This window comes from Hyperoodon ampullatus (genome assembly GCF_949752795.1).
Source record: "Hyperoodon ampullatus genome assembly, chromosome: 4".
Classification (NCBI taxonomy): domain Eukaryota; kingdom Metazoa; phylum Chordata; class Mammalia; order Artiodactyla; family Ziphiidae; genus Hyperoodon; species Hyperoodon ampullatus.
The window spans coordinates 133,053,269-133,080,665 of NC_136917.1; the positions used below are offsets into that span (position 1 = coordinate 133,053,269).

Consider the following 27,397-nt stretch of genomic DNA (forward strand, 5'->3'; position numbering starts at 1 on the left):
GTAATTGGAAAAATAATGAGAAAAACCTACTCATGTATTTCATCCTATCCTTTCCTGCCTCCTCAGGGACTTCACTTTTGCAGTTACTCTTTCTTTTTTTAATCATGTATCATCAGATTTTTCCTACTGAACTATTCCTTCCAGTATACAAACCTATTTCTCAATCTAAAAACAAAAACTCATATGACCCCACATTCTCCTCTAGCTATTGTTTCCCTTTAAAGAAAAACTCTTTGTAAGAGTTGTCTGTGCTCACTGTCTCCCCTTCTCCTTCCATTTTGCCTTGAACTCACTTCTGTTAGACTTTTGCTCCAGTCACTCCACTGACTGATGACCAATGACTGCATCCTTCCAAACTCAATGACCAAATCTCACATCTCTTCTTACTCAACCTGTCAGCAGCATGGGGCAAATTTTTTCACTCCTTCCATCTTAAAATACTTTCTTTATTTAACTTCTAAAACCCTATTCTCTCTTGATTCTTCTACATAACTGTTCCTTCTCATATCTCTGACCTCTAAATGATAGAGTCATCCAGGGTTTAGTACACAAACCCCTCTTCTCTCTACCTTTATTCCCTAAATAATGTCATCTAGCCACCATGCTATATGGTGACTAGTCCCAATTTTTTTTATCTCTGGCCCAGATCTCTCCACTGAAATCCATACTCATATATCTACCTGCCCCTTCTACATCTCCACTTGGATGTCCATTTTGTATACTTAATTTCCAAAAATCAGTTACTTGTTTTCTTCCTCCTCCACCCCCTCCCAACAGCCTGCTTAACCTGCTCTTCTCCCAGGCTTCTCATTCTCAGAAAATGGTAGCTCCAGTTTACCACTTGATCAGTCCAAACACTTTGGAGTCATACTTGACTGTTCTTTCTTTCCATCCCCCATATCTGCACAATCTATTTTCTACTTGTAAAATAAATTGAGAATCTGACTACTTCTACCATTTCCACTGAAAAGAATTATGTTAAGCTCCTAATCTCTCAGCCAGATTATTGCAGTAGCCTCATAACTAGTCTCACTGTTTCCACTGTCTCCTTCTCCATAGTCTGTTCTACACCTAGCAGATGGAGTGGTGTTTGTTTTTTTTTTTTTTTTTTTTTTTTTTGCGGTATACGGGCCTCTCACTGTTGTGGCCTCTCCCGTTGCAGAGCACAGTCTCCGGACGCGCAGGCTCAGCGGCCATGGCTCATGGGCCCAGCCGCTTCGCGGCATGTGGGATCTTCCCACACTGGGGCACGAACCCGCATCCCCTGCATTGGCAGGCGGACTCTCAACCACTGCGCCACCAGGGAAGCCCTGGTGTTTTTGAAACAACCTTCAAAAGCCTCTAGTGGTTTCCCAACTCATTCAGAATAAAGGCAAGTCTTTATCATAGTCCACAGGCCCTATATGATCTGACTCCTGGCTTCCTCTTTTATTTCATCCCCTATGACTTTCCCACTCATTCAGTCCACTCAAACCACACTGTCTTCCTTGCTGTTCCACAGAAATGCCAAGCACACTCCTACGTCAGAATCTTTGCACTTAGGATTCCCTGTACATGAAATGTTGTTGTCTTTTTCTCAGGTATCTACATGGTTGGTATTGTTAGAGAGGTCTTCCCTGACTTCCTGCCCATTCTCACACCTCCTTCTTGTTCCTTATTTTCTTTAGAGCCCTCATCACTACCAAACCTTATATGCAGGTATCCCTGGTCATCTAAATCTATTAAGTTCTTGATTCTGACTAGTTGGAATATTGAGGCATATCTGTTATTCTAATCAACTTAGCTCCTGAGTTTCAGATAAAAAGTAGCAGACGTTAAGATAACAAGAGACTTACCTAGAACTGTTCCCGAATCTGTTTGGTTCTTGAATTCGAGTAGTGCAAGTTCAGATGGTAAGAAATATCTGTATTATTTTTTTAACCTGTGTATCTGTCTCCCTTAACTAGAATGTTAGCTCTCTGAGAAAAGAAATGTTTTTTTTTTGTTTTTTATACTTCTCTATTAACTATTGTGTCCCCAAGGCCTATAATACTTCTGGCATATAATGAGTGCTCAATAAATAATTATTGAGAGTAAATGTGTTTATATGCACTCCTTTCTAAATCCCATTAAAACATTTACATTAAAAAAATAAAAGTAAAAAACAAACACAAAGAGACTCTATAGAAGAGACAGTAGCAAATGAGAGAGAGCAACAGATTTTTAGAAGCTCGAAAACTGATACATGGTTGGTAACTGACAGCAAAGCAGAGAAAGCTGAAATGTAAGTACCTGTAGAGAGGAGGCCAGTTTGAACTACACAATTCTTGAAAGCCTGAGTGTTTGGAGAAAACTGGTTAACTCTGAAAGCAAGAGTAAGGAGAAGGGCTTAAAATGGGAGAATTCCTTGAAGGTTTATATCAGGAATAATTAGCTATAATCTATCCCCTTTCCCTCTTCAACCTAGCAAGAGATGGAAGAAACTAAATCAGGCACTCTCTGGACTCGGGTTTGCCAAATACAGCAGAAGGGTAGGAATAAGCCTCTAGTCTGAAAACAGGTTAAGTGAAAGCATATATGCTGAATGGTGAGACCATACCCCACTGTCTACCCCTCCAATTCTCTTTTCTTTATTCCTTGGTTCCCAGAATGCTGATAGCATAGGATAATAGAGGATTCTTCTCAGGAGAAACTAAGCCCAAGAGGAAAGACCTAGAGTCTCAGATATTTGGGTTCTACCAAAGAAATGGCAGGTACCTTGCTTGTGTCAGACCATTTAGATGTCCACTAAGTATGCATTTTTTTAGTGCTTCACTTTTAAATATAAACAAACATACAAAGAGCACTAGATATTTGTGGAAGACCTCTTAGATAAAAATAAAACAAGAGGGCTTCCCTGGTGGCGCAGTGGTTGAGAGTCCGCCTGCCGATGCAGGGGACACAGGTTTGTGCCCCGGTCTGGGAAGATCCCACATGCCGCGGAGTGGCTGGGCCCATGAGCCATGGCCACTGAGCCTGCGCATCCGGAGCCTGTGCTCCGCAACGGGAGAGGCCACAACAGTGAGAGGCCCGCATGCTGCAAAAGATAAATAAATAAATAAAATAAAATAAAATAAAATAAAACAAGAAAGATAAAAAAGGGGACCTCCCTTGTGGTGCAGTGGTTAAGACTCCATGCTCCCAATGCAGGGGTTCCGGGTTCTATCCCTGGTCAGGAAACTAGATCCCACATGCATGCCGCAACCAAGAGTTCACATGCCACAACTAAGGAGCCTGCCTGCTGCAACGAAGACCCGGCACAACCAAATAAATAAATAAATATTTTAAAAAAAGAAAGATAAAAAAGGAATTTAAAGGGAAAAATAATAAGAAGGAACAAAAGCAAATTCCAAAAAATTACATCCTCAAAGTAACAAAAGACAGTGATATCCATGAAACAATATTTGGATGCCAAGCAAGGAAGGAAAAATGGGGAGTTGATCTTGGAAATAAAATATGTAATAGAAATTAAGAATTCAAAGAAAATTTGGAAGATAAAGCTAACTTCCCCAAAAGACTAGAAATTATGGATGGGTGGATGGATGGACAGATGGATGGATAGTTAGAAAGAAGGAAGGAAGGGAGGGAGAGAAAGAGGGAGGGACGGAGGGAGGGAGGAAAAAAATAAGTAGGACAGAAAAGATGAGAAAATAGATAATTAATTCAGGTGGCCCAATATCCAACTAAAAATAGTTTCATAGAGAAGAAAGGAAATGAAGGTGAGGAAATTATCAAAGAAATAATTTAAGAAATTTCCCCAGAACTGAAGAGCATGTGTTTCTAGATGTAAGGGCCCAAAATGCCCAGCATTGTGAATAAGACCCACACCAAAGCTCATCATTATGAAATTTTACAACACCAGGGATAAAGAGAAGGGCTTTCAGGGACAAAGGACAAGTCTGTACAAAAGGTCTGGAATCAGAATAGTATCAGCCGTTTTAATGGCCGTTTTAAAGTTAGAAGACAATAGAAGTGTCATCAAAGGTCTCAGAATAAATTATTTTAACTTAAAATTCTGAATCCCACCATACTCTCATTCAACTGTTAGAGTACAATAAAGGTATTTTCAGAAAGTAAAGTCTTACAAAATTTTCACAAACTGAACAAACCAGATAACCAGCACCCAGATCAAAACCAGAAATTACTAGCACCCCAGAAGTCCCTCTCATTCTCCTTACCAATTGCTGTCTCCCTGCAGAGATAACCACCTGTTCTAACTTCTAACCCCAAAGATTAATTTTGTCTGTTTTTTTGACTGACTATAATTGGAATATACAGTATGTATTCTTTTGTGTCTGGCTTCTTCCAATCAACATTATATTGTGATATTGAGCCATATTGTTGTGTGTATTTGTAGTTTATTCATTCTCATTAGTATTTCATTTTATAACTATACCACAATTTATCTTTTTCCTATTAAGGGACGTTTGAGTAGTCTCCAGTTTGCGACCATTATGTTTATTATAGCACTCTTCATTCTCTTACATATCTTTTGGTGAACATATATGCCTGCTTTCTCTTGAGTATAAACCTAGGAGTGGAATTGGTAGGTCAAAGGGTATGCATATATTCTACTTTTGCAGATATTGCCAGTCAGCTTTCCAAAATGGTTGTACCAATTTACGTCCATAACCGCAGTGTTTGAGTGTTCTAGTTGTTCCACGTCTTCATCCATCAACACTTCTGTTTTCTTTTTCATCTAGCCTTGCTGGTGGGTGTGTAGTGGTACTGTGCTTTTAATTTGCATTTCCCTGATGGCTAATGAAGTTAACACCTTTTTATATGTTCATTGCCAATTTGGATTACCTCTTTTGTCAAGTGCCTTTTCAAGTCTTTTGCCCATTTTCTATTTTTTTCATATTGATTTATAGGAGTTCTTTTTACTTTCTAAGTACCTGTCTTATATATTCAATTATCTTCTCCCCCTCTGCTTATTTCCTTTCTTTTTTTTTTTTTTTTTGCGGTACGCGGGCCTCTCACTGTTGTGGCCTCTCCCATTGCGGAGCACAGGCTCCGGACGCGCAGGCCCAGCGGCCATGGCTCACCGGCCCAGCCGCTCCGCAGCATGTGCGATCCTCCCGGAACAGGGCACGAACCCGTGTCCCCTGCATTGGCAGGCAGACCCTTCCACTGCGCCACCAGGGAAGCCCCACTTCCTTTCTTAATATGACTTCTCAGAGGAATAAAGTAGGCAGTTTGAGAATGATTGGAGGTTTGGGGCTTCTTTAAAACCACTTTGTGAAGGAATCTGTCTTCTTTAATTTACTACACATTGATCATGGTATAAATGTCTGGGTTCTTTAAAAGACATATTTTTCGTACAAAAACTTGTACACGAATGTTCATAGCAGCAATATTCATAGTAGTCAAAAGGTGGAAACAATCCGAATATCTATCACTGATGAATGGATACATAAATGTGGTATATCCGTACAATGGAATATTATTTGGCAATAGAAAGGAGTAAGGTATTGTGGTGATGGTTGTACAACTCTGGGAATATTCTAAAAACTTTTAACTGTACACTTTAAATGGGTGAAAGATATGTAAATTATATCTCAATAGAGCTGTTAAAGATAATCTTAGGTTTTCAAGAAATTTACTCAGTTTTTGTTGGTTAATTGGAAAAAGCTGGATATTCACTCACTCTAATTTGACAAGTTAGAAACAACAGTGGTATCACCTGCCTGAATTAGAGAAGACTCAACTAACAAGTTGCTTCACGAGGCATCTTAGAAGTAATAGACGTTGAGTGCTCCAGAAGACAGGAAAGATCAGCTAAATTGAAAAGAGCTTATCGAAAACTAGTAAATCTTAGCAAAAAGCAAAATCATTCTGAAGAATCGTTTAAAGTAGAACATTGACCACTTTCATGGCCAAGAGTCCTTTATTATGAAAATAAATGAACGCCTCTGATTATGTTTCATGCATTGTCCAAAAAGACATGGCCCCCTGCCGTTCAGGAGCTCGCAGTTGAGCTGTAAGACTGCTTTGTGAATTAATGATCACAGTATGAAGATACACAAGAGACATAGTAGTATAGAGGAATTGCATGTGAATAAGAATTAGGAATCAGAGAAGTGTTCTAAATAAGAGTATTTTAAGGCCAAAAGGAGTTCTTTAAATGAAGAATTGGAGGAATGGGTTTATGCCAGGTCAAGGGATCAATATGTTTAAGAAACAGTTAAGGCCTGAGATACCATGACCCATTTAGGAAATTACAAGAATTTGGATGGCTGAAGTGAAAGAATACTTATTGGTGAAGTAATAGGAGACACGGATAAAGAGGCAAAGGCCAGATCATGAAGAGTCTTCTATTTTAAGCTAGAAATAACTCTGGTTGGCTATGAGACCCTCCTTCTCCCTTATTTGGGATTGGCTGAACTAAGAGTTAGGCTTCTGTGTCCCTAGGTCAATAGGGTAGAGGAAGAGTAGTCCTATAATTCCCTGTCTAAAAATAGGATTCATAATGGAGCTGCTACAGTCAGATACCACCCTCATAAAAGGTAAGTTGAGGTCAGAGGTGCTGTAGCCTCTTTGAATCAACAGAATCTGTAGAAAAGCAATGATAGTGAAAACACTGTTAGAACCTTGGGATATCGCTAAAGCATTGCTGACATGGTAATTCAGAGATGGGTGATGACTGATTCCATGCCCAAATCCCATCTCACTGTCTGCTTTCTTAGACAACTTCCAATATCAGTAAGCAGCCATCAAAATGGAGTTAGAAGTACAAGAAATTTTGTAGGGGAGCATTTGTGAAAGAGAGGAGGGTGAGCTGGAGTAGGTAGCTACATCAGACCACATTGTAGCTCAAATCTACAAAAGGAGAAAAGGAAAGAAGGAGGATTGGGTAGGAATAGATTAAGAAAGTCTTAGCCAACCCAATGTGAAGCTCTGTCAAAGACTGCCTTCAGAGGAGCCTAGGGTTGGGCAAAAGTGGCCAGATCAGTACTCTGCTTTGCACAGTCGTTGGCTAGGAGATGCCCAGGGAAAGTGTGACTTCTTGATTAGGTCAGCACAGCCCAAAGAGACTGCAGCTGGAGTTTATCAACTCACTGCATGCCTTGCATCAGGTTCTCACTTGGATATCAGAGTAGTACATTTACATGGCTGCAACAGTGAAGTTTTATAGTGTTTTAATATAAATTTGTCATGCTAATATTAATGTTATTCCTAGTTATGGCCTAGGAATACCTTTAACAATACTTAACAATTTGTATGCTTATTTTATTATTGTGAATGGAATGCTTTAATTTCTCTTTATATCCTAACCAATTATAGGTATATAAGAAAGATGTTGATTTCATATATTTATTTATTTATTTATATAAAATTTTCTTTGTAGCTCCCTTACTTTGAATTCTTTTTTCCCCCAGCTTTACTGAGATATAATTAACATATAACACTGTGAAAGTTTAAGGTGTACAACGTGTTTATTTGATGCACTTATATATTGCAAAACGATTACCACCATAGCACTAGATAACATCTCCCTCACATAATTTCCATTTCTTTTTTGTGGTGAGAACATTAAAGATTTACTTTCTTAGCAACTTTCAAGTAATGCAGTATTATTAACTATAATCATGATGCTATACATTGGATCCCCAGAACTTATTCATTTTATAACTGGAAGTTTGTACTCTTTGACCAACATCTCCCCATTTCCCCTACCTCCCCAGCCTCTGATAACCAGGATTCTGGTTTCTGTTTCTATGAATTTAGCTTTTTTAAATTCCACATATAAATGATATCATACACTATTTGTCTTTTTCTGTCTGACTTATTTCACTTAGCATAATGCCCTCAAGGTCCATCCATTTCACAAATGGCAAGATTTCCTTCTTTCTCATGGCTGAATAATATTTCAGTGTATATGTTTACCACATCTTAATCCATTCATCTGTTGATGGACTTATAGGTTGTTTCTATATCCTGGCTATTGTAAATAATGCTGCTGTGAACATAATGCAGATGTCTCTTCAATATAGTCCTTTGGATATATACCCAGAAGTGGGATTGCTGGGTCATATGGTAGTTCTATTTAAAAATTATTTTTTTTACATCTTTATTGGAGTATAATTGCTTTACAATGGTGTGCTAGTTTCTGCTTTATAACAAAGTGAATCAGCTATACATATACATATGTTCCCATCTCTCTTCCCTCTTGCGTCTCCCTCCCTCCCACCCTCCCTATCCCACCCCTCTAGGTGGTCACAAAGCACCGAGCTGATCTCCCTGTGCTATGCGGCTGCTTCCCACTAGCTAGCTATTTTACGTTTGGTAGTGTATATATGTCCATGCCACTCTCTCGCTTTGTCACAGCTTACCCTTCCCCCTCCCCATATCCTCAAGTCCATTCTCTAGTAGGTCTGTGTCTTTATTCCTGTCTTACCCCTAGGTTCTTCATGACATTTTTTTTCTTAAATTCCATATATGTGTGTTAGCATACGGTATTTGTCTTTCTCTTTCTGACTTACTTCACTCTGTATGACAGACTCTAGGTCCATCCACCTCACTACAAATAACTCAGTTTCGTTTCTTTTTATGGCTGAGTAATATTCCATTGTATATATGTGCCACATCTTCTTTATCCATTCATCTGCCGATGGACACTTCCATGTTCTGGCTATTGTAAATAGAGCTGCAATGAACATTGTGGTACATGACTCTTTTTGAATTATGGTTTTCTCAGGGTATATGCCCCGTAGTGGGATTGCTGGATCGTATGGTAGTTCTATTTTTAGTTTTTTAAGGGACCTCCATACTGTTCTCCATAGTGTTCTGCCCATTTTTTAATCAGACAGACCCTGAAATTGATCTTGCCCTGCCACATACTAGTTGTATGACCTCAAACAGAAATAACTGATATAAAGTACCTTCACAGAGTCATTTCTTGACTCCTTTTCTTTCCCTTTTCAAGTATTTGTTAGTATAATGTTAGCCTTGAGGAACTTTGTAAAGACATTTTAATATTCTTATTCCCTGGACAAAACAGAGACAACTGACTTTTAGTAATCAACTTTCAGCTACTAATATGCATTTTCCAACTGTCAGTTTTAATGTGTTTTTTTCACCCCCTCTTTTTCTCCTAGAGATAAGATTTCAGTTTCCACAGCTGACTGGGGTGCTTACCCTTGCTTTCTTTATTCATAATTGTATTATCACCCTCTTGAAGAACAACAAGAACCAAGAAAACAATGTGAGTAATTACCTGAGGATTTGACTTTTGTTACCGGATACTAATTTTTAAATTTAAACCACAAAACAGTGGTCTGCAAACTTTTCCGTAAAGGTTCAGGTGATAAATATTTTAGGCCTTGTGGGCCATGTGGTTACAATGACCCAGCTCTGCTATTGTGGCATGAAAGTAACGATAATATGTAAACAAGTGGGCGGTGACTGTGTTGCAAGAAAATTTTATTTACAAAAACAGACAGTGGTCTATATTTCACCCATGGGCCATAGTTTACTGTAGAGCAGTCACTAAAAAAAAAAAAAAAAAAAAAAAAAGAAAAAAAAGATGTACAGATAATAGCAAATACTGGTGATAAGATCTTTAAAAATACCCAAGTAATCTAAAAGAAGACAGGAAAAAGGAAACGAGAATATATGGGACAAATAGATAACAAACAGAAAGATAATAGATTCAAACTGAGTAGTATAGATAATTACATTAAAAATGGTCTAAAGACTACAACTAAAAGACAGAGACTGTCAGCCTGATTAAAAAACAAAACGTTAACTATGTGCTGTCTACAAGAAATTTAAAGATATACCATGCAGACACTAAACATAAAGGTGGAGAGGCTGGGGGTTTTTTTGTTTGTTTGTTTGTTTTGTATTTGTTTATTTTTGGCTGTGTTGGGTCTTCATTGCTGCGCATTGGCTTTCTCTAGTTGTGGCGAGCGGGGGCTACTCTTTGTTGCGGTGCGTGGGCTTCTCATTGTGGCGGCTTCTCTTGTTGCGGAGCACAGGCTCTAGGCGCACGGGCTTCAGTAGTTGTGGCTCGTGGGCTGTAGAGCAAAGGTTCAGTAGTTGTGGCACACCAGCTTAATTGCTCCACAGCATGTGGGGTCTTCCCCGACCAGGGATCGAACCCACGCCCCCTGCATTGGCAGGTGGATTCTTAACCACTGCGCCATGAGGGAAGCCCCAAGAGAGGCTATCTTAATGTCAAAGTAGACTTCAGAACAAGGAGTACTGCCAAAGATAACGAGGAACATTGTATGTTGATCTTTAAGGATCAATTCATCAAGAAGACATAATAATCCTAAACATGTATGCACCAAGTGACAGAGTTTCCAAGTAAATGAAACAGCAACTGTCAAAACTGCAAGAAGTAAACAAATCCACAATTATAATTAGAGATTTCATCACCCCTCCCTTAATAATTGATAGAGCAAATAGAAAATAAGTAAGGATATAGAAAACATGAAAAACACTATCAACCTACTTGATCTAACTGACATTTATAAAAGTCTTCTCTCAAACAACAGCAGAATGCACATTCTTTTCAAATGCACATGAAACATTTACCAAGATAGACCATATGCTGAGTCACTGAACAAGTCAGTAAATTTGAAAGGACTGAAATCATACCAAGTATGTTCTTTGACCACAGTGAAGTTAGAAATCAATAATAGAAAGAAATTTGGGAAATTGACAAATATGTGGAAATTAAACAGCGTACTCCTAAATAACTGAGTCAAGAAAGAAATCACAAGAATAATTAGAAAAGTACTCTGAGATTACTGAAAATGAAGACAGAACATAATGAAATATATGGGACGCAGCTAAAACAATGTTTAGAGAGAAATTTATAGCTGTAAGCACCTACATTAGAAAAGAAGATCTCAAATCAATAACCTAACCTTCTATGTTAAGACACTGGAAAAAAGAAGGGCAAACTAAACCCAAAGGAAGCAAAATTTAACCAGTTACCTGTGGCCTTATTTGTACAATTTGAATTCAATTTGATAGCTTCTAACCATGTAAACAAAAATGCTGAAGTTCTAATAGGAGTCTATACAATTGTTACTGAAATACAAAGGAAAGAAGAGTTCACTGTGCCTGGGGATTCTGAGAAGGCTTCAAGTAATGTTTGGCAGAGTCATTATGAGGACCTTTCTAAATAGAAGGAATTTAGGTCTCAAATTAGGGCAAGAATATAAGTCAAGCTCTTCCATTTTCATCTTTATTGTTACCTGGTTACATACGACTGGCATATTACCTGTGAGTGGTGTTGGAATTGAGTAAACCTTGATTTTTCCCAACTTCCTAGCTTGGTGATCTTCAAATTTCATTTTCTTTGTATATAAAAATAGCCTAATTTGATACCTACCTCTCAAGTTTTTAATCATAATCAAATATTATAAAATAGGAAAAGTGTTTAACATGACCTGGTGTATAGTAGGGGCTAGAAGTTTTTAGCTTTTCTACCTCTCTTACCCTTGCTTTCTTGACATTTACAAACTGTGGATCTTTCTGTTAATAGGAGAGAGTATCCCGCAGATTTTTTCTAGTGCCTTTAAATTTGTTTTGCAATGAGAACATACTAAGTCTTCTCCAAGATTTCTTCCTATGATATTAATGTTAGAGTCTCAGAAAAATATATAACTGAACCACATCAGTTATTTCTTTCTCTCTTCTCTCGTCACTGCACTAGATTTTAATGTTAAAACTGGCTTTTTACCAAGGGTTCAGGGTAATACAAGAAAGCCATATGCAGAATGTTGCTTCACTGTTTATTAAGAACTGTAATTGTGATAGTCTTTGTTAAATTGCTCAACATCCTTTATACAAAGACTGTGGAGAGAAAATTTCCTGTGTTCAAGGCTAGGAAAAAGTTTCTCTTAATAAACTCATTGTTTGACAATAAGGGTCATATAACTATTCTTGTTTCTATTTTTGCTTTGACTTTTGGAAAACTTAAAGTATTAAGTTCTTTTATCTTTTTCTATAACTTTTCTTAGGCAAATGTATTTTTAGAGTTTTTATCTTTCCCTGTATCCCTCACACTTTAGATAAGGTTTTTATTTTGGAAATGTTTAGTCTTATTGTATTTTTATCATAAACAGTTTTAAACCTTTTGAGGGAATAGGAAGAAAATGTTACTTATCCTAAATAATCATTTGGAACTTTGGGGTGTAGAGGGAAAATTGAAGATATACTTTTTATGGCCTTTACTCTTAAATTCCTCTCCTTCACAAATTTCCTGACTCAATGCCACTTGAACTAAGCTGCCTACCACAAGTTTAGGAAGTTTAGAGATATGTGGGAAAAATCTATTTTATCTTTACAGGAAATAGTGTATGTCATTAACAGTGTATACCTTGGTGTCAGCCAAGTCACCTGTCTATCCTTATCAACTATGCCAGCTTAGACCAAGTACCACAAAAACACATTTTGTGAAGTTGGATTCTCATGTATATTGGGTCATTCTATCCATAAGGCTGTGTTTCTCAAACTTTACCACCAAAGTCCCCTTAATGACAGGGAAGAACACTTTGTATATGCTGGGTATCTGGGGGTGAAGAACACAATTTCAGTGAACTCTCATGTTTTACCTTAAACACTCATGCATATTTTTATTGTACTCATAATTAGTTTGTCTTACTAGAAAACAGTCTGAAAATAATGAGTTAGGGCTGCCCTGGTGGCGCAGTGGTTGAGAGTCCGCCTGCCGATGCAGGGGACACGGGTTCGTGCCCCGGTCCGGGAAGATCCCACATGCCGCGGAGCGGCTGGGCCCGTGAGCCATGGCCGCTGAGCCTGCGCATCCGGAGCCTGTGCTCTGCAACGGGAGAGGCCACAACAGTGAGAGGCCCGCGTACCGCAGAAAAATAATAATAATAATGAGTTAAATTACAGGCAGACTTCACTTTGCACAGTTCTCATATGCATGAATTTCAGTTACTATGGCATAGTTAAATTATGTCAGTACCCCCTAACCACATGGTTCAAATTTAGGTTGCCACAGGATTTGAACTATGAGTACTTGCATAAAGTAGTAACTACTAGCCCTTCAGTTCATAATTCACTCCATAAATTACAGATGCACAACATGATTAGTTACCAGTCACACCACTTCTTTCAAAATCTGTCAGAGGTTGGTCACTGCCCATCTATTATTCACATTAAACCCAGATGACAAAGCAGATAGTTCAGTTGCCTCCTTGTCACCAGGTGGTAAACCCACATTATATTTTACAAAAATGGAGAATCAAGAGGAAATTGGCAAACAAACGCAAAAGTACAAAAATGAAACAAAAAGTAATAATGGTGGAAATGAAATTTGAATCAAACATATTTGACTGTGGAAATGTTGACATTGCTGCCATTCGAGAGACTCTAGGTATGCAGCCAGAGGAACTTAGGGAAGGTGAACTTATCAACATGAATGAAGAAAGTGGTTGTGATGAAAAGGATGAAGATGTCCCAGAGGAAGTGACACTATCAAAAAACTTCACATTGAAAGAATTTTTAGAGATACTTCACAACACTGAAAGCACAAAAAATGAAATGTTGGAAGCTGATGAAAACTTAGAAGAAAGGAATATGACAGTTCACCAAAGCATAGAAAAGAAGTTTGCTCTTACAATTATACCATGAGAAAGAGGAAGCATCACAGAACAATCATAATTTTTCCCATTGATTATTATGATCACACTGAATGGTCATTTTTTTTAACAACCACTAATTTATTAAAATAGTTGATATAAGCATCTGCACTGGTAACTTCAACTGCTCAATACTGGTGGAAGTAATCTGCTTAACAGATTACTGTACAAGACTGTACAAGTCAATGAATCACTTACGGATCTTCATCTGGAACCAACTTTGAAAAATCTTAGAGTCTTAGAACCTTCGTCTCAAAGAGTTTTTCTTGTAGTGACTCCCAGAGTCTTGGTTGGCGTCTGAACTGGTCCTTTTGTTTTTAGATTTTTTTCCTTTGTGCCTCTGATCGAGTCAGCACACCCCTTCTCCAGAGATTTTATGTTGTGGCTGGATGGAGTAATTCTCCCTTGGTGAGGTGTTAAAGGGGTCTTCCCAGTATCTGCAAGCCTTTGCTGCAGCGCAGCTTCCTGACTGACCTGTTCCTGGGTGAGAGCAAACAGCGGTGAGGCAGGAGCAGACCGACCCCACCGGTGCTGCAGCTGCGAAGGCATCTTCCTCAGAAAGGTGTCCAGGCGCTTTCACAGTCTCATACTACCATGAAAAGAGAGGACTGTCTATACTTAGCTTTACTTCTGAAAATTCTTAAGAGGAAGAGCTTTGCTGGAAATTTACACCAGTTTACCTGAAGGTGTGCATTCCTCAGTGTGAGAAGCTCCGGACTGGGTAGAGAGATGAATGTTCCTGTTCATAGTCCCCGAAGGACATGGGAAGAGTCCTGCCTGCCTTTCATACAGAAACGCTCAATGGGCCTTGAAATCCGTATTCCATATGTAAATACCATAAAATGAGTTCTTGTTTCTACTGAGTTTTGGGACTAGGGGACTAGCATTTTGTAGAACTAGTATGTGAGGTTCAGCTAATGAAATGTAACTCAACTTTTGTCACTTGTGGAAAATATTTTTTTAAAGGCTTAAAAATAAAAGTTGAAATGGATGATGTCTTCTTACTGTCTTAATTGATTGAAACTAGTATATGAAATGTGGCCCAGCTTTCAAAAAATCAGTTATACTTCATGTTAACTTCTTAAAATATTAATAATTACTAATGATAAAGCTAATATTTATGAAGCACTGTGTGCCAGCAAAATTCTAAGCAGTCTAAATACTTGTAAATGTAAACACTCTCCTTTTGACTATACTTACATATTACATAAATTAAGCTAAATGGGTACTATATTCTGAGAAAAACTTTTGTCATTTGATTTATTTAATGATTGTACTTTTAATCAGGTTTCAGTAAGTAATTTGACTCACAGACGTTTTGTTAATATCATGATACAATATTTTCTTGAGATTTAAGTCAGAAAATATGAAGCTTGTCAGGAACTCTGAATTCTTAATGTTGATGTTGAGTTAGTCATTCACAGATCAGTAAAAAAAAAAAAAAAAAGCTTGAAAATAGAAAAGAAGATATAAGAATAAAAAAGGCCTCATTCTCTTCTATATAACCTATAGTTGGCCGTGGATCTAAAGACATCTGTGAAGGAGAACAATGAGGCTCCTAAACAGGTGTAGTGCTCAGAGCTTCCAGGTTTTCCAAATTTTACTTAATTTCATGGGTTTTCTTTCACCAAACATAATTTTTTATATGTATAACTAAATGAGATATAATTTCTATTTTTAGTAAGGCATACCTTACCAAAAAAAAGTTGTAGATCTGAAGATCATCCAACTCATTTCTTATCATCAGAATATATATTCTTTATAACCATCCTGGATATGGTATTCCCTCATCTTGTTTGAATTTCCTCATCATGTTTGAATCAGAACCTATATTGTGCTTTTTTTGTTTTGTTTTGCCTATCTTTGTTTAGTTTTATGCCCTGCTTACTTCTTTAAAAACTATTTGAGATGCCTTATATCTTAATTTATTATTCACTTCTTCTAATGAATCTGTGTAGTTTACTCAACTATATACTATATACATCAGCAGAAGTTTTTATGTAAATGTTTGGGGTAGGTCCGTCATTTTCTTAGTAAATGCTCCACTGGATAGTATTTTCACTATGAACAGTACGTGGAACAGATAGATTATAAAACGTATTTGAGAAACAGAATGTGCTCCCAGACCCACTTGTGTCCCAGTTGTCATTCTTCCTGTCATTAGTTCTCTAGTGCCAGCCCTGCTAGCCACTGCTTATTTGTGAGGCAGAATAAGTTACCTTATTAATGTGTAGGATTCTTGACACATTACCAGTTCATATGGTCACTTGTGCCTGTTTTTTAAATATTTTTTTACTTTGAGCCTCATTTTCTAAAAGATGGGTTTTTTCCACCATTTTCCATTAAACGGGCTTTTAAGAGGCCGTATCTCCAGGCCTAGAATAGTGATGGCTTGTGTTCAAGCCAGAGAATAGCAAAGCCCACATGTGTGCATGCTCTTCATAGGTGGCATGTTTCCCAGGATTGTGCTAAACCTCAGCTGCCTTTTATATTAAAATATCATTTCTGTTCATTAGAGTATTTTCAGATGAAAATGGATATGTAACTCTTTTTTTAATATATAAATTTATGTATTTGTTTATTTTTGGCTGCGTTGGTCTTCATTGCTATGCGTGGGCTTTCTCTAGTTGTGGTGAGCAGGAGATACTCTTCGTTGCAGTGCACGGGCTTCTCATTGTGGTGGCTTTTCTTGTTGTGGAACACCTGCTCTAGAGCACAGGCTCAGTAGTTGTGGTGCATGGGCCTAGTTGCTCTGTGGCATGTGGGACCTTCCCAGACCAGGGCTCGAACCTGTGTCTCCTGCATTGGCAGGCAGATTCTTAACCACTGCTCCACCAGGGAAGTCCCCAAATATGTAACTCTTGACCTAGTTCTACTGAATGTACATTTATGCTACTGTGAAATAGAACTTTTCTGATTATAGTTATTTCTCTTGCATCTATATGTGTGCTTTACTGTATCGTTTGTTACTCAAAACTTGTTACCTCTCTTTCACCGTTTTCTTTACTATTGTTTATTAACTATGACACAAATGTATTAGAAACTGGTTAGCTCTCCATTGTAGTAGCTAAGGGCATGCAATTTGGAGCCAGAAAGTCTTTGGTTTGAATATTGACTTCACCAACTGTTCACTGTGTAACCATGAAAAATGTTGTAGGGACTTCCCTGGTGGCACAGTGGTTAAGAATCTGCCTGCCAATGCAGGGGACACGGGTTCGAGCCCTGGTTCGGGAGGATCCCACGTGTGCACCACAACTACTGGAGCCCGTGCTCCACAACAAGAGGAGCCACCGCAGCGAGAAGCCCACGCACCGCGGTGAAGAGTAGCCCCCGCTCACCTCAACTAGAGAAAGCCCGCGTGCAGCAACAAAGACCTCTAACGCCACCAAAAAAAAAAAAAAGTGTTGTAACCTAGCTGCACTAGTTTACTTATCTATAAAATGAAGAAAAGGATTGTACCTACATTAAGTGAGATAATATATGTACTGTGCTTTGCACAGAGCCTAGTACCTAGAAGCACTTAATAATTGTAGACAGCATGATTATTTTTACCTACATTTACTGAGTTCCTACTATGTGCCAGGTATTGTCCTGGGGATTGGGGGTACAAAGATGAAGAAGACACCATCCTTGTCCTCAGGGGTCTCATAGTCTAGTAGTATGGACCAACTTAGATATGGAAAAATTAAAATACCAGCATGATAGAAGAACTATTAACCTTGACTACTTTTTGGGTGTCAAAGGACATTTTTTTTCCAGTTGATATCCTCATATCATATATATAGATTCTTTTATAATAAAAATTCATGACAATTACAATATAGGGTAGTAGATGCTATAGTTCAGATATGTGTACAGTGCTATAAGAACAGGGAAGCAGAAAGGGGAGACTATCTTATCAGGAAGCCCTTGCATCTTTGCCTTTTTATATCTTCATCAGATTTTCCCCAAAGTTTGCTAAGATACACATCTTTGCAGGAAACCTGCCCAAAATAATGTGTTGATCATGTGGTATACTGGCTAAAGACCCCATGAAATGGTAGCTGTCCTTTTTTATATATAGCTCTCTCTGACACAGCCCTCTTGGCCTTCCAAGATTTTGCGTTTTGCAAAACTTCTTTGTTCTTGAGTGACATTGAGTAGGTTGAGGGTAGAATGACTTTCAAATGTCATAATGGGAGACTACTACCCTTTGATATGAAAATAAGAGTTGCCTGGTTCATTTCTGTTAATACTACACAAGACCATCAGGCAACCCAAGGGGTGACTGAAGTCTAGCCTGCGATGGGCCCTAGAGCTTCAAGAACTAGAGGAAAGACTTTGGAACTTCCCTGGAGGTTTGGTCAGCCTCTCCTTCTTCAACCCTACACAATTAGAAACTCTGAAAAGGCTGGAAGCAATCTCCGTAATCCAGGTTCCTGTAGTTCCATAGCCTATCCACTGTCTAATTTAGGGTTTGAAATCCCTGTTTTGTTTTCAAGCTGATTGTCAACTTAGACCTAACTTTGGATTTCTCATAGGTTGTTACTTGCTTTTTAAGTGAATTTATCAACATTTAAGTTTATAACTCTGTACTATTGCTTTAGCCCATTTAAGGAGGAATGTTTTCCCAAAAATCAGAAATGTCCTCTAACACCAAATGTCCAGTTTTCTTACTGTGGAATCAAACTAAAGCAAAATTGTATATAATTTTTTTCTTACCTGTTTTCTTAGCTTTCAAAGTAATGTGTGTTTAAAATGAAAACTGAATAGGCTTATAGCCATAATTTAGTTGTGCTGAATTATTTGGCCATAACTTTAGTGGTGATGGAGACCAGATTTATAAGCTGTGGGATCTGTTCTGTTTGGATCTGACAGCTGGCTTCATTAAATATCTTGGAGCTTTTTACTTTGCATGGGGATGGTTGGGAGGATGGGAACAGCAGTGGAAGAAAGCAATCCAATTTATTTAATGGTCTGCATTTGTTTACTGGTTCCAATCATAAGATTGTGCAGCTGTTTGAGCAGCTGCCTTTTGATTTCCTTTTGTTTACTGTTTAGGTTTATTAAGCTTGTCTTTAATACCTGCTTATTGTCTGCATTAGCTTTCCTTCTTTATTAAATATATTTTAATATATACCAGTCTCTTTTGGTCTGGGCATGCTTTGATGAATTAACAAGTTAATTCACTAAAAGAAAAAAATTTTTTAATTCCATAAGTCATACAGAAAGTAGCCTATTCTTGATTTCTTGTTGTCCCTTAGCTTTATTATTTTAGTTAAATATTTTATATTTTGGCAAATGAACTACATTTTGAAATTAAGTCAGAATTTCAATCATGTTAAATCACCATTTATGTTAACTTTCTAAGTCTGCCAACAGGTAGCTTAGTCTACATACTCCAGAATAGTTTTTTAAAAGTTGTCAGACTAATTGTAAAGTATGTGAATCTTGTTTTAACTACTTTCTCTGAGCAAACTGGATACCCAGGAGGTATACACAGACACACAGAGCAAAAAGATAAATCTTATATTTATTTGTCAGTCTTATTATTTAGCCTATTCAGGCATACTTAATTACTAAAAATTTATTCAACATTGTGGAAATTTTATTCTCTCTTTACAGGTGAGGGACTTGTCCATTGCTTATATGCTGGTGACATTAACTTATTTCTATATTGGAGTCCTGGTTTTTGTTTCATTTCCTTCACCACCGTTATCCAAAGATTGTATAGAGCAGGTAAGGCACTGTGTGCCCTCTCTGTGTGATTGTTTACACCTTCATATCTGCAGAGCAAGCAGTGTGATACAGTAGCAAAATATAATACCAGACAGGCCTGAGTTTGAATACAATCTCTACTATTTACCATGCATGTGGGAATTTAAGCACCTTACCCCTCCTTTGTGAGCTTTGGTTTCCTCTTCCATTAAATATTATAATAGATACTCCATAGATTTTTAGATGGACTCTCTGAGAAGGCCTACTGCATGCTGGCACCTTGTGGTACTCAAATAAATGATTCCTATTATATGCATAGTATTTTTGTGTGTGTGGAGAACTGTACTAGTAGTAGTCTTGAATTTGTAAACCCTCCACAGAGACTATATTCAATTCCCTTATTTTCCAAAGTCCAGATATGGAAGTGTCTTGAATAAACTGGTGTCTTAGTTCATCAGTCCGTAATAATAGGTCTGACACCCATTTTGGTACTATGTGTCAAGTATCAAAGCAAAGAAAGACTATTTGACTGTTAAAAAGATAGAGGGAGAGACAGAAAGAATAAAAGAAACATTCTTTTACTAAAAGGTTGCCATAAATAATATTTTCTTTGCTTTGACCTGTCATAAACCTGGGAATAGTGTAATCTCTAGTTTTATGTAACTGAAGAATTTCTCACAAGAAATAGCATGCACAGGTGATTTTCTTTCTAGGCAGAAGAAATTCCTCTAATAGAGTATAGTGGAGTATATAATATGATTTATTACAGATGAATTATAAAGGTTATTTCAGCATAATAGTGGTAATAATGTTCTCATCTTTATAAGATAAATAGGTTTGAGTTATTGCTGTTATGATAGCTTGAAATGTTCTCTTGATTTCCTTGATTCCAGAAGTTCTTTGGCAGCCAGATGTTTGCTGAAAATTCCCCTGATGTGAACAATCCCATATAAAGCCCACTCCCTTGGGAATAAGAATATCTGTGGTATTTGTATTTGCAAGGGAAAAAAAATCTGAGTGATTAGCTTTTTTTTCTTAGATGCCTAACGAAAATGGAGAAAAGAATCATGAAAGGAAGGAGAAATAAATTCTTTTCTATTTATTGATAGACTGTACATAATAATGATAGTAGGTGATAGATACACTCTCACCTTATTCTGTAATCTTACTTTGAAAGTGTAACAGTGTTTCAGAGGAGGAAAAGCAAGAGAACTATTAAGGATGAAGTAGCATTGAATTAGCTATTTAAATTTATTCAAACAAATTTATGCTTGAACCTTATAGAACAGTACTTCTCAGACTGTCAGTGGTGGACAGGTCTTCTTTGTTGTTGTTGTTTCAATATCAAATCATTTGCAGACTGATACTTTCGTAAAATGCCACATTTTTATTCTAATGTCAAATGTCTTTAAGTTTCCAAACACTTACTTTCAATTTCTGTACTTAGCTCATTGAAGAATAATAGTTAACAAACAGTTTGTGGATGGACTCCCGTCCACAAACCTCAATTTGAGTGGCACCCATGTTCAAATGAAGCGAAAAAATTCCATTTTATAAATTTGTATATACTGAATTTGATTTGTAACATTATTATCTTTCTTGGATTAGAATTTTTTAGACAACTTCCCTAGCAGTGACATCCTGTCCTTCATTGCAAGGATATTCCTGCTGTTCCAGATGATGACCGTATATCCACTCCTAGGCTACTTGGCTCGTGTCCAGCTGTTGGGCCATATCTTCGGTGACGTTTATCCTAGGTAAGGGCTCTTCTCTTGACCAGCAAGATGTGCCAAGCAACAAATGACTGTGCAAACAGGTCAGTTTAAAATGTGACTGATCCTTTTGCTATAAAAATTTGCCTAATGAGCAATGAAAAATTTGCCTAACACCAAGTTTAGATCATTGGTGTTCTTGTCCCAGAAGAGCTTTAAAAACAGAAGCCTCTCCCTTGTCCAGAATGATTTAAAGTTAATTCCTTCCAGTGTATTTGTGTTAGCTCTGATACCAGTTATATTTATCTTATGATTTAGTTGCTATTAATCTACTGTTTGCCAAGAAGTTAATAGTATGTAGGACCTGTATGGCTAATGAGAAGCAACTCTTTTAATTATTGGTTATTGATATTTACTTGTATATTTAACATTCATGCATTTTTATATAAATGATCATTGTTTAGGATTGAAGGTGAGATACATAACAAGTTTAAATTCTTATTTGCTTCTGTAACTATTGCTGTAATTTTTAATCTCTTACTGGTAATGGAGGAGTTGTGAATCCTTTTGAAAATCTGTTCAAAGCTAGTCACCCTCATCCAAGAGAAGTTTCCATATACTGCTTCAGGTTTCCCTGAAACTTCCTTGTGGACCCCTGGTTAACTCCTACTCTTAATTAAGTTTTATTATAGATTCATTCTAGTAAAAAGTACCTAGTCCTGACCTATTTTGTTGGGAATAAATGATCTTATATGAAGAAAACTTTTGGATAAAATTTGAAAAAAATTACATTTACGGTAACCAGCTAAACAAGTGGTCTTAACCAGTTCATTTGAAGTGAACTAATGCCGTCTTTCCCCTCATTTAATAAATAATTAGCGGGTTTCCCTGGTGGCGCAGTGGTTGAGAGTCCGCCAGCCGATGCAGGGGACACGGGTTCGTGCCCCGGTCCGGGAAAATTCCACGTGCCGCAGAGCAGCTGGGCCCGTGAGCCATGGCCGCTGGGCCTGCGCGTCCGGAGCCTGTGCTCCGCAACGGGAGAGGCCGCAGCAGTGAAAGGCCCACGTACCGCAAATAAATAAATAAATAAATAGTTATAAATATGTAGGTTTAAAAACAAAACAGCTTTTTTTCTTTTTTTTTGCAGTACGCGGGCCTCTCACTGTTGTGGCCTCTCCCCTTGCGGAGCACAGGCTCCGGACGCGCAGGCTCAGCGGCCATGGCTCACAGGCCTAGCTGCTCCGCGGCATGTGGGATCTTCCCAGACCGGGGCACGAACCCGTGTTCCCTGCATCGGCGGGCAGATTCTCAACCACTGCACCACCAGGGAAGCCCCCCAAAAAAGCTTTTAAAAGTAGAAATCAAGAGTTACCAGGCTTCTAGCATTGACAATAGCAGCAGCTACAGTTCTCACATTGGATTTCAGTAAATATTATTCCTATTGTGTTTATACTCCCTGCTATATTTACATTCACCAAAATAAAATAAATACGGAGAAGTAATAGATGAAAAAAATTCTAGGTAAATGCCTTATTCCTGTTTTCTGCCATTATTTTGCATAATGTTGGCTGTTAGAATGTTTTTTCTTCTTGTAAAAAGTCTGGAATTCCCTTTTGTGTTCACATTACATTTCTTCCCCTGCCACCAAGAACACATTATCATTTATCCTACAGTTACAAGTACTCTACAGACTGCATACTTTGGAGCATACTTTTTGATTTCAGGACCCCTTTAAGGTTTATTTGAGGACCCCCAGGAACTTTAGCCTGTGTGGGTTATATCCATCAATATTTAACATATGAAAAATTAGAACAGAAATTTTTAAATGTTTATTAATTTATTTGAAAAGCAATAATAAAACCATTACTTGTTAACATAAATAACATTTTTGAAAAATAACGATTTCCAAAAAAACTTTTCTTTTACCTTTCAAAACTGATTAATGACATTAAAACTGACTTAATGGGGGCTTCCCTGGTGGCGCAGTGGTTGAGAGTCTGCCTGCCGATGCAGGGGACACGGGTTCGTGCCCTGGTCCAGGAAGATCCCACATGCCGTGGAGCAGCTGGGCCCGTGAGCCATGGCCGCTGAGCCTGCGCGTCCGGAGCCTGTGCTCCGCAACGGGAAACTGATTAATGTCTGATTTGCTAGTAGATCATTGGATTCTCCTAGCTTCTTCTGCATTCATTCTGTTGTAATGTGTAATTTTTGTTTAAATATATGAAGAAAATACACCCTCCCATAGACACATAGTTGGAACAAGAAGGAGTACTTTTAATAGCCTTTTCAGATCATTGTGGATATTCTTCTTTGATATTATGCTAAACCTTGACAAGTGGTAGTTTTTTAAAAGTTCGTTGAATCTGAAACTCAGTTACATTAAAATCCATTGGTCTATCTTACACTTTGGATCTTTTAACCCATGCATGATTTTATAACATCAGGGTTAGTCCTTTGGAAAATACTGGTTCAGTGAGTTCTGTAGATCTTCCGAATGTTGACACACTTCATTATGCACACTTCAAAACCCACATTCATTAATATCAAAAGTCTTTAGATATTTATTGGAAAACTGTCGAGCTCTCATGGTGGCAAATACAAGCTCTCCAAAATTCTAGTTTTTACTCAGAAGCTCAAATGTTATCATTGGCAACACAAACTACCAGTTGCTTTCCTTGAAATGATAAGATCATATCATTCATTTGCAAGAAAATGTCTGTCAAATACCCAAGTCTGAAGAACCATAGTTTATCTGCCTTTCAAGTAAAAATAGCAGTCTTTGGATAAAACGGCAGGGTTGTCCCCCAGCTCAGTTGCACGAGTACTTTTCCTCAAGACAACCTTTTTACTTCAGTATGCAGCAGATGTGCTTTATTATATACTTCCTATTTGATCATACAGAATATTAAAAAGATGTATGTTCAAAGTATGAGATTTAATAAAACATAATTTTTACTCCTTTATCAAGGACAATTTTTAATAAAACTTTTTTTTTTTTGAGAGTGTTTGGCAGTAAAGAATACAGTATAGAATACAGACAGGTGAAGCTGCCTCTATCCATGCTAAGGGGGCAGCAGTTTACCCACCAATGCTTTTGCAAAGCAAGTAATGTTTTGTCTGATTGGAAAATAATTTTTACCTCAGGACTTCCTGAAAGGGAATTGGGAACTTCCCTGGGGTTTGTGGCTACACTTTGAGAACCACTACTTTGGAAAATACACAAAGTTGATTCCTTTTACAATATAGAAATAACAAAGGCCCAACCAATGTCTCTCTCAAAGCTCTGAAGCAATTTTAAAGTTGGAGTTTCTGGATATATAGTAAGATCTGGAAGCCTGAATATCTTTGTAATTCATCAAGATGGATGACTAACCACTTATTTGTGTAAATAATTTTCCTTATTTTTAATTCTTTCTGTAATCTTTACCTAGGATTAATTAACCTTTGATAACTTGGGCTCAAAATGTTGCTTTGATGTGTAAATTTGGCTTTTAAGGATCATTTTTGGGGGAAATGGAGTTATTTCTTGAGCATCGTATTCCATCTACATTATGTTTATTTGTGTCCAGAATTGATTCCCAAACCTTGAATTGTTAACGTCTAGTTCAAGTTATTTAGCAGATATTCTATTCATGGTAAATACTGAATAGCTTTAAATGAATAAATCTGAAAAATAAAAACCTGCCCATTTTGCCTTACCCCTTAATAAAATTTATTTTTCTAATTATAAAAGTAAACACTTTACAAAGAAATATTGTAAAACATATAAAATTTGTTAAATATAGAAACAAAGAAAAATTACCCCAAATCCCAAATTATAACAGTCACTACACCCTTTTCAGTGTATTTCCTTCTGATATTTTTTCAAGTGTTTTCAGATTTTCTTGTGTAGTAAAAATCTAACTAACTTTTCCTCAAGTTGCCTAGATGGATTTTTACCATCTAGGTAACAGTGATTACTTATTTTTAATGTTTTTTAATATATTCCATCAAGTAAATTATTACCCTGCCATATATCTAGTATGCTTCTGTCTTTTCACAAATATCTTTATGTTAATAGCTTTTTCAATTATTTTCTTATGATTTTCCACCCAAATGGAATTATGTGTCAAAGAATGTGAACCTTGATGCACACTACCAGTTTGCTCCTACAAAATTTAACCTATTTATATAATCGCACAAAAGGGCCAGTATCACTGTCCCATCACCAGTATTGAGTACTATTGTTGCCTTCTATTTATGCTGTAATTTTATTGTCAAGTTTAAGACATTCTCATTTTAAAGATGATAATAATGAATTTTATTCTCATATTAATTGTTATAATTGGCCTGTTTTTATATTTTTTCTTCCTCCAAACTCTTTTCTCAACTTTTAGCACTTTCCACGTGTTGATTCTTAATCTAATTATTGTGGGAGCTGGCGTGCTCATGGCCTGTTTCTACCCAAACATAGGAGGAATCATAAGGTACTGCCTGTAAGGGAACTTTGCCCCTTCATATATTGGTCTTTATTTTTATGCTTTTCCTGTTGTTGTTGTTGTAGTTGTTGTTTTGATATAATTGTATAAAATTCCTGTGAGTATTTAAAACCGGTAACATTCAAATGTAGTTCCCTGGTATCAGTTAAGGTGCTCATTATCTTCCATTTCTGCTTATTCCTGACTCTAGAAGCCCCATTTTCCCTTAGCCTTATGTACCTTTCCCCTTCTCTTTTTTCTTTTTCTCACAATTTTCTACTGTATTCCTTTTTCTTTATCCAAAATAAAGTTGTTTTTAATATATAATATATAACTTCCTGGGGTACCTCAAATGTCTCTAATATGTCAAGGCTATGTCCTAACTTTCTTAATCCATTTCTACTCAAGAATATATTTCAGAGTCGATTGTAGTCATAAAGTAAGAGTTTAGATCCCAGATGGCTCTTTCCTTAATATCCTTTCTCCAAATACATTGTGATAGGTTGAGTAGATTGGGAATATATTAGTGACCTCAGATTCTCACAGAAAACTGAAATTTCGAATGATCTGATTTCCTTGACGGGTAGAAAGCAGTACTGAGTCACTTTTTGGAAGACCCTTACCTAAGAAAGTAGCAAGAAACAAAAGGGGAGATGTTTAGCCTGATGCTTATTGAATATAATGGATTTACAAGTTCCCATTAACCTGTTTTCAAGAAAACTAAGTGTAGGGAAGGAGAGAAGAAAGTATAGATTCCTCTGTCATGTGTTTAGGTATTTTTGTTACTATCTTTGATAATTATGCTGAATGCCAAGGAGGCACTCTCAGTCTTAAGCAGATGCTAGCAGTCCTTCAACAACTCAGAATTTATAATTAGTTTATAAAAGATCAAAGGTAGGAAGCCTATCTCCAGATGTTTCTGAGGAAGTAGCGATAATCACTGAGATACAGAGGAACTAGGGAGATTTGAGAGATGAATAAAAAACTCTTTGTCAAGCAGATGCTGTAAAGATGAACAGGAAATAATATTTTATATTAACTTAGCAAGTGAAATAAGTTTTAAACTCAAATGCTTTATGTCAACAACAAATGAATCAAAAACAATTGTATTGTAATATCAGACTGAGGAGGATTTAAATTGTACTATATTTACCATAATTGTAAATCAGAAAAACGCAGGATGAATATTAACCCAAAAGCTTTTATTTTGCAGATATTCAGGAGCAGCATGTGGCCTGGCCTTTGTATTCATATATCCATCTCTCATCTATATAATTTCCCTCTACCAAGAAGAGCGTCTAACATGGCCTAAGTTAATCTTTCACATTTTCATCATTATTTTGGGCCTGGCTAACCTAATTGTTCAGTTTTTTATGTGAAATAGTCACCTGTGTTCTCCAGATCTTTCATGGTGTTTTGAACTCTGACAACAGTTCCACATAAACTCACTTGTAAATGCTGTTGTTGCTGTAATTATTAATGTTTTCCTAAGGTAATTTGAAACCAAGGGAAATAGTGGTCCATTAATAAGTAATTCTTGTTAGAATGGGGAAAAGGGCAGTAAGAGTGGTCTTAATCTCTTTCCCTTTTTCATATTCACTCATCTCTTCATTCTCACTGTCTTTTCTGAATAGAAATATATGCCCCTAGGAAAAATCATGCTGGGTTTTGCTTTTAGAGATGTAGGGTGGGTGGGTTTATTTTGGCTACAATAATGATTCTCAGAGTGTCAGAGCAACTATATTGCCAGATCCCATTTCTGTTTTATGTTTCAGTTATTCACTTTTATTTTATTACTTGCTATATCATTTCTGCAGTTTGCCCAAACCTTTACTGTTTTAGACAGTAAACCAAATACCTCATTTTAAAAAAGAAGTGTCCATGACAT

The 27,397-nt window shown here is 37.1% G+C and overlaps 1 protein-coding gene across 3 annotated transcripts in view; it reads left to right on the forward strand.

Annotated features, from left to right (window-relative positions):
• SLC38A9 (solute carrier family 38 member 9) overlaps positions 1-26,888 on the forward strand; it is a gene marked incomplete at both ends in the record, with an annotated part of 73,182 nt that extends 46,294 nt beyond the window's left edge. For all 3 annotated transcript variants that reach the window (XM_079702383.1, XM_079702382.1, XM_079702384.1), the window contains 5 exons: positions 9,117-9,223; positions 19,248-19,361; positions 20,949-21,097; positions 25,429-25,518; positions 26,723-26,888. In XM_079702383.1, coding sequence (XP_079558509.1) covers positions 9,117-9,223; positions 19,248-19,361; positions 20,949-21,097; positions 25,429-25,518; positions 26,723-26,888 — 626 coding nt within the window. The remainder of the gene's footprint in view (positions 1-9,116; positions 9,224-19,247; positions 19,362-20,948; positions 21,098-25,428; positions 25,519-26,722) is intronic.
• Between the last annotated feature and the right edge of the window lie 509 nt (positions 26,889-27,397).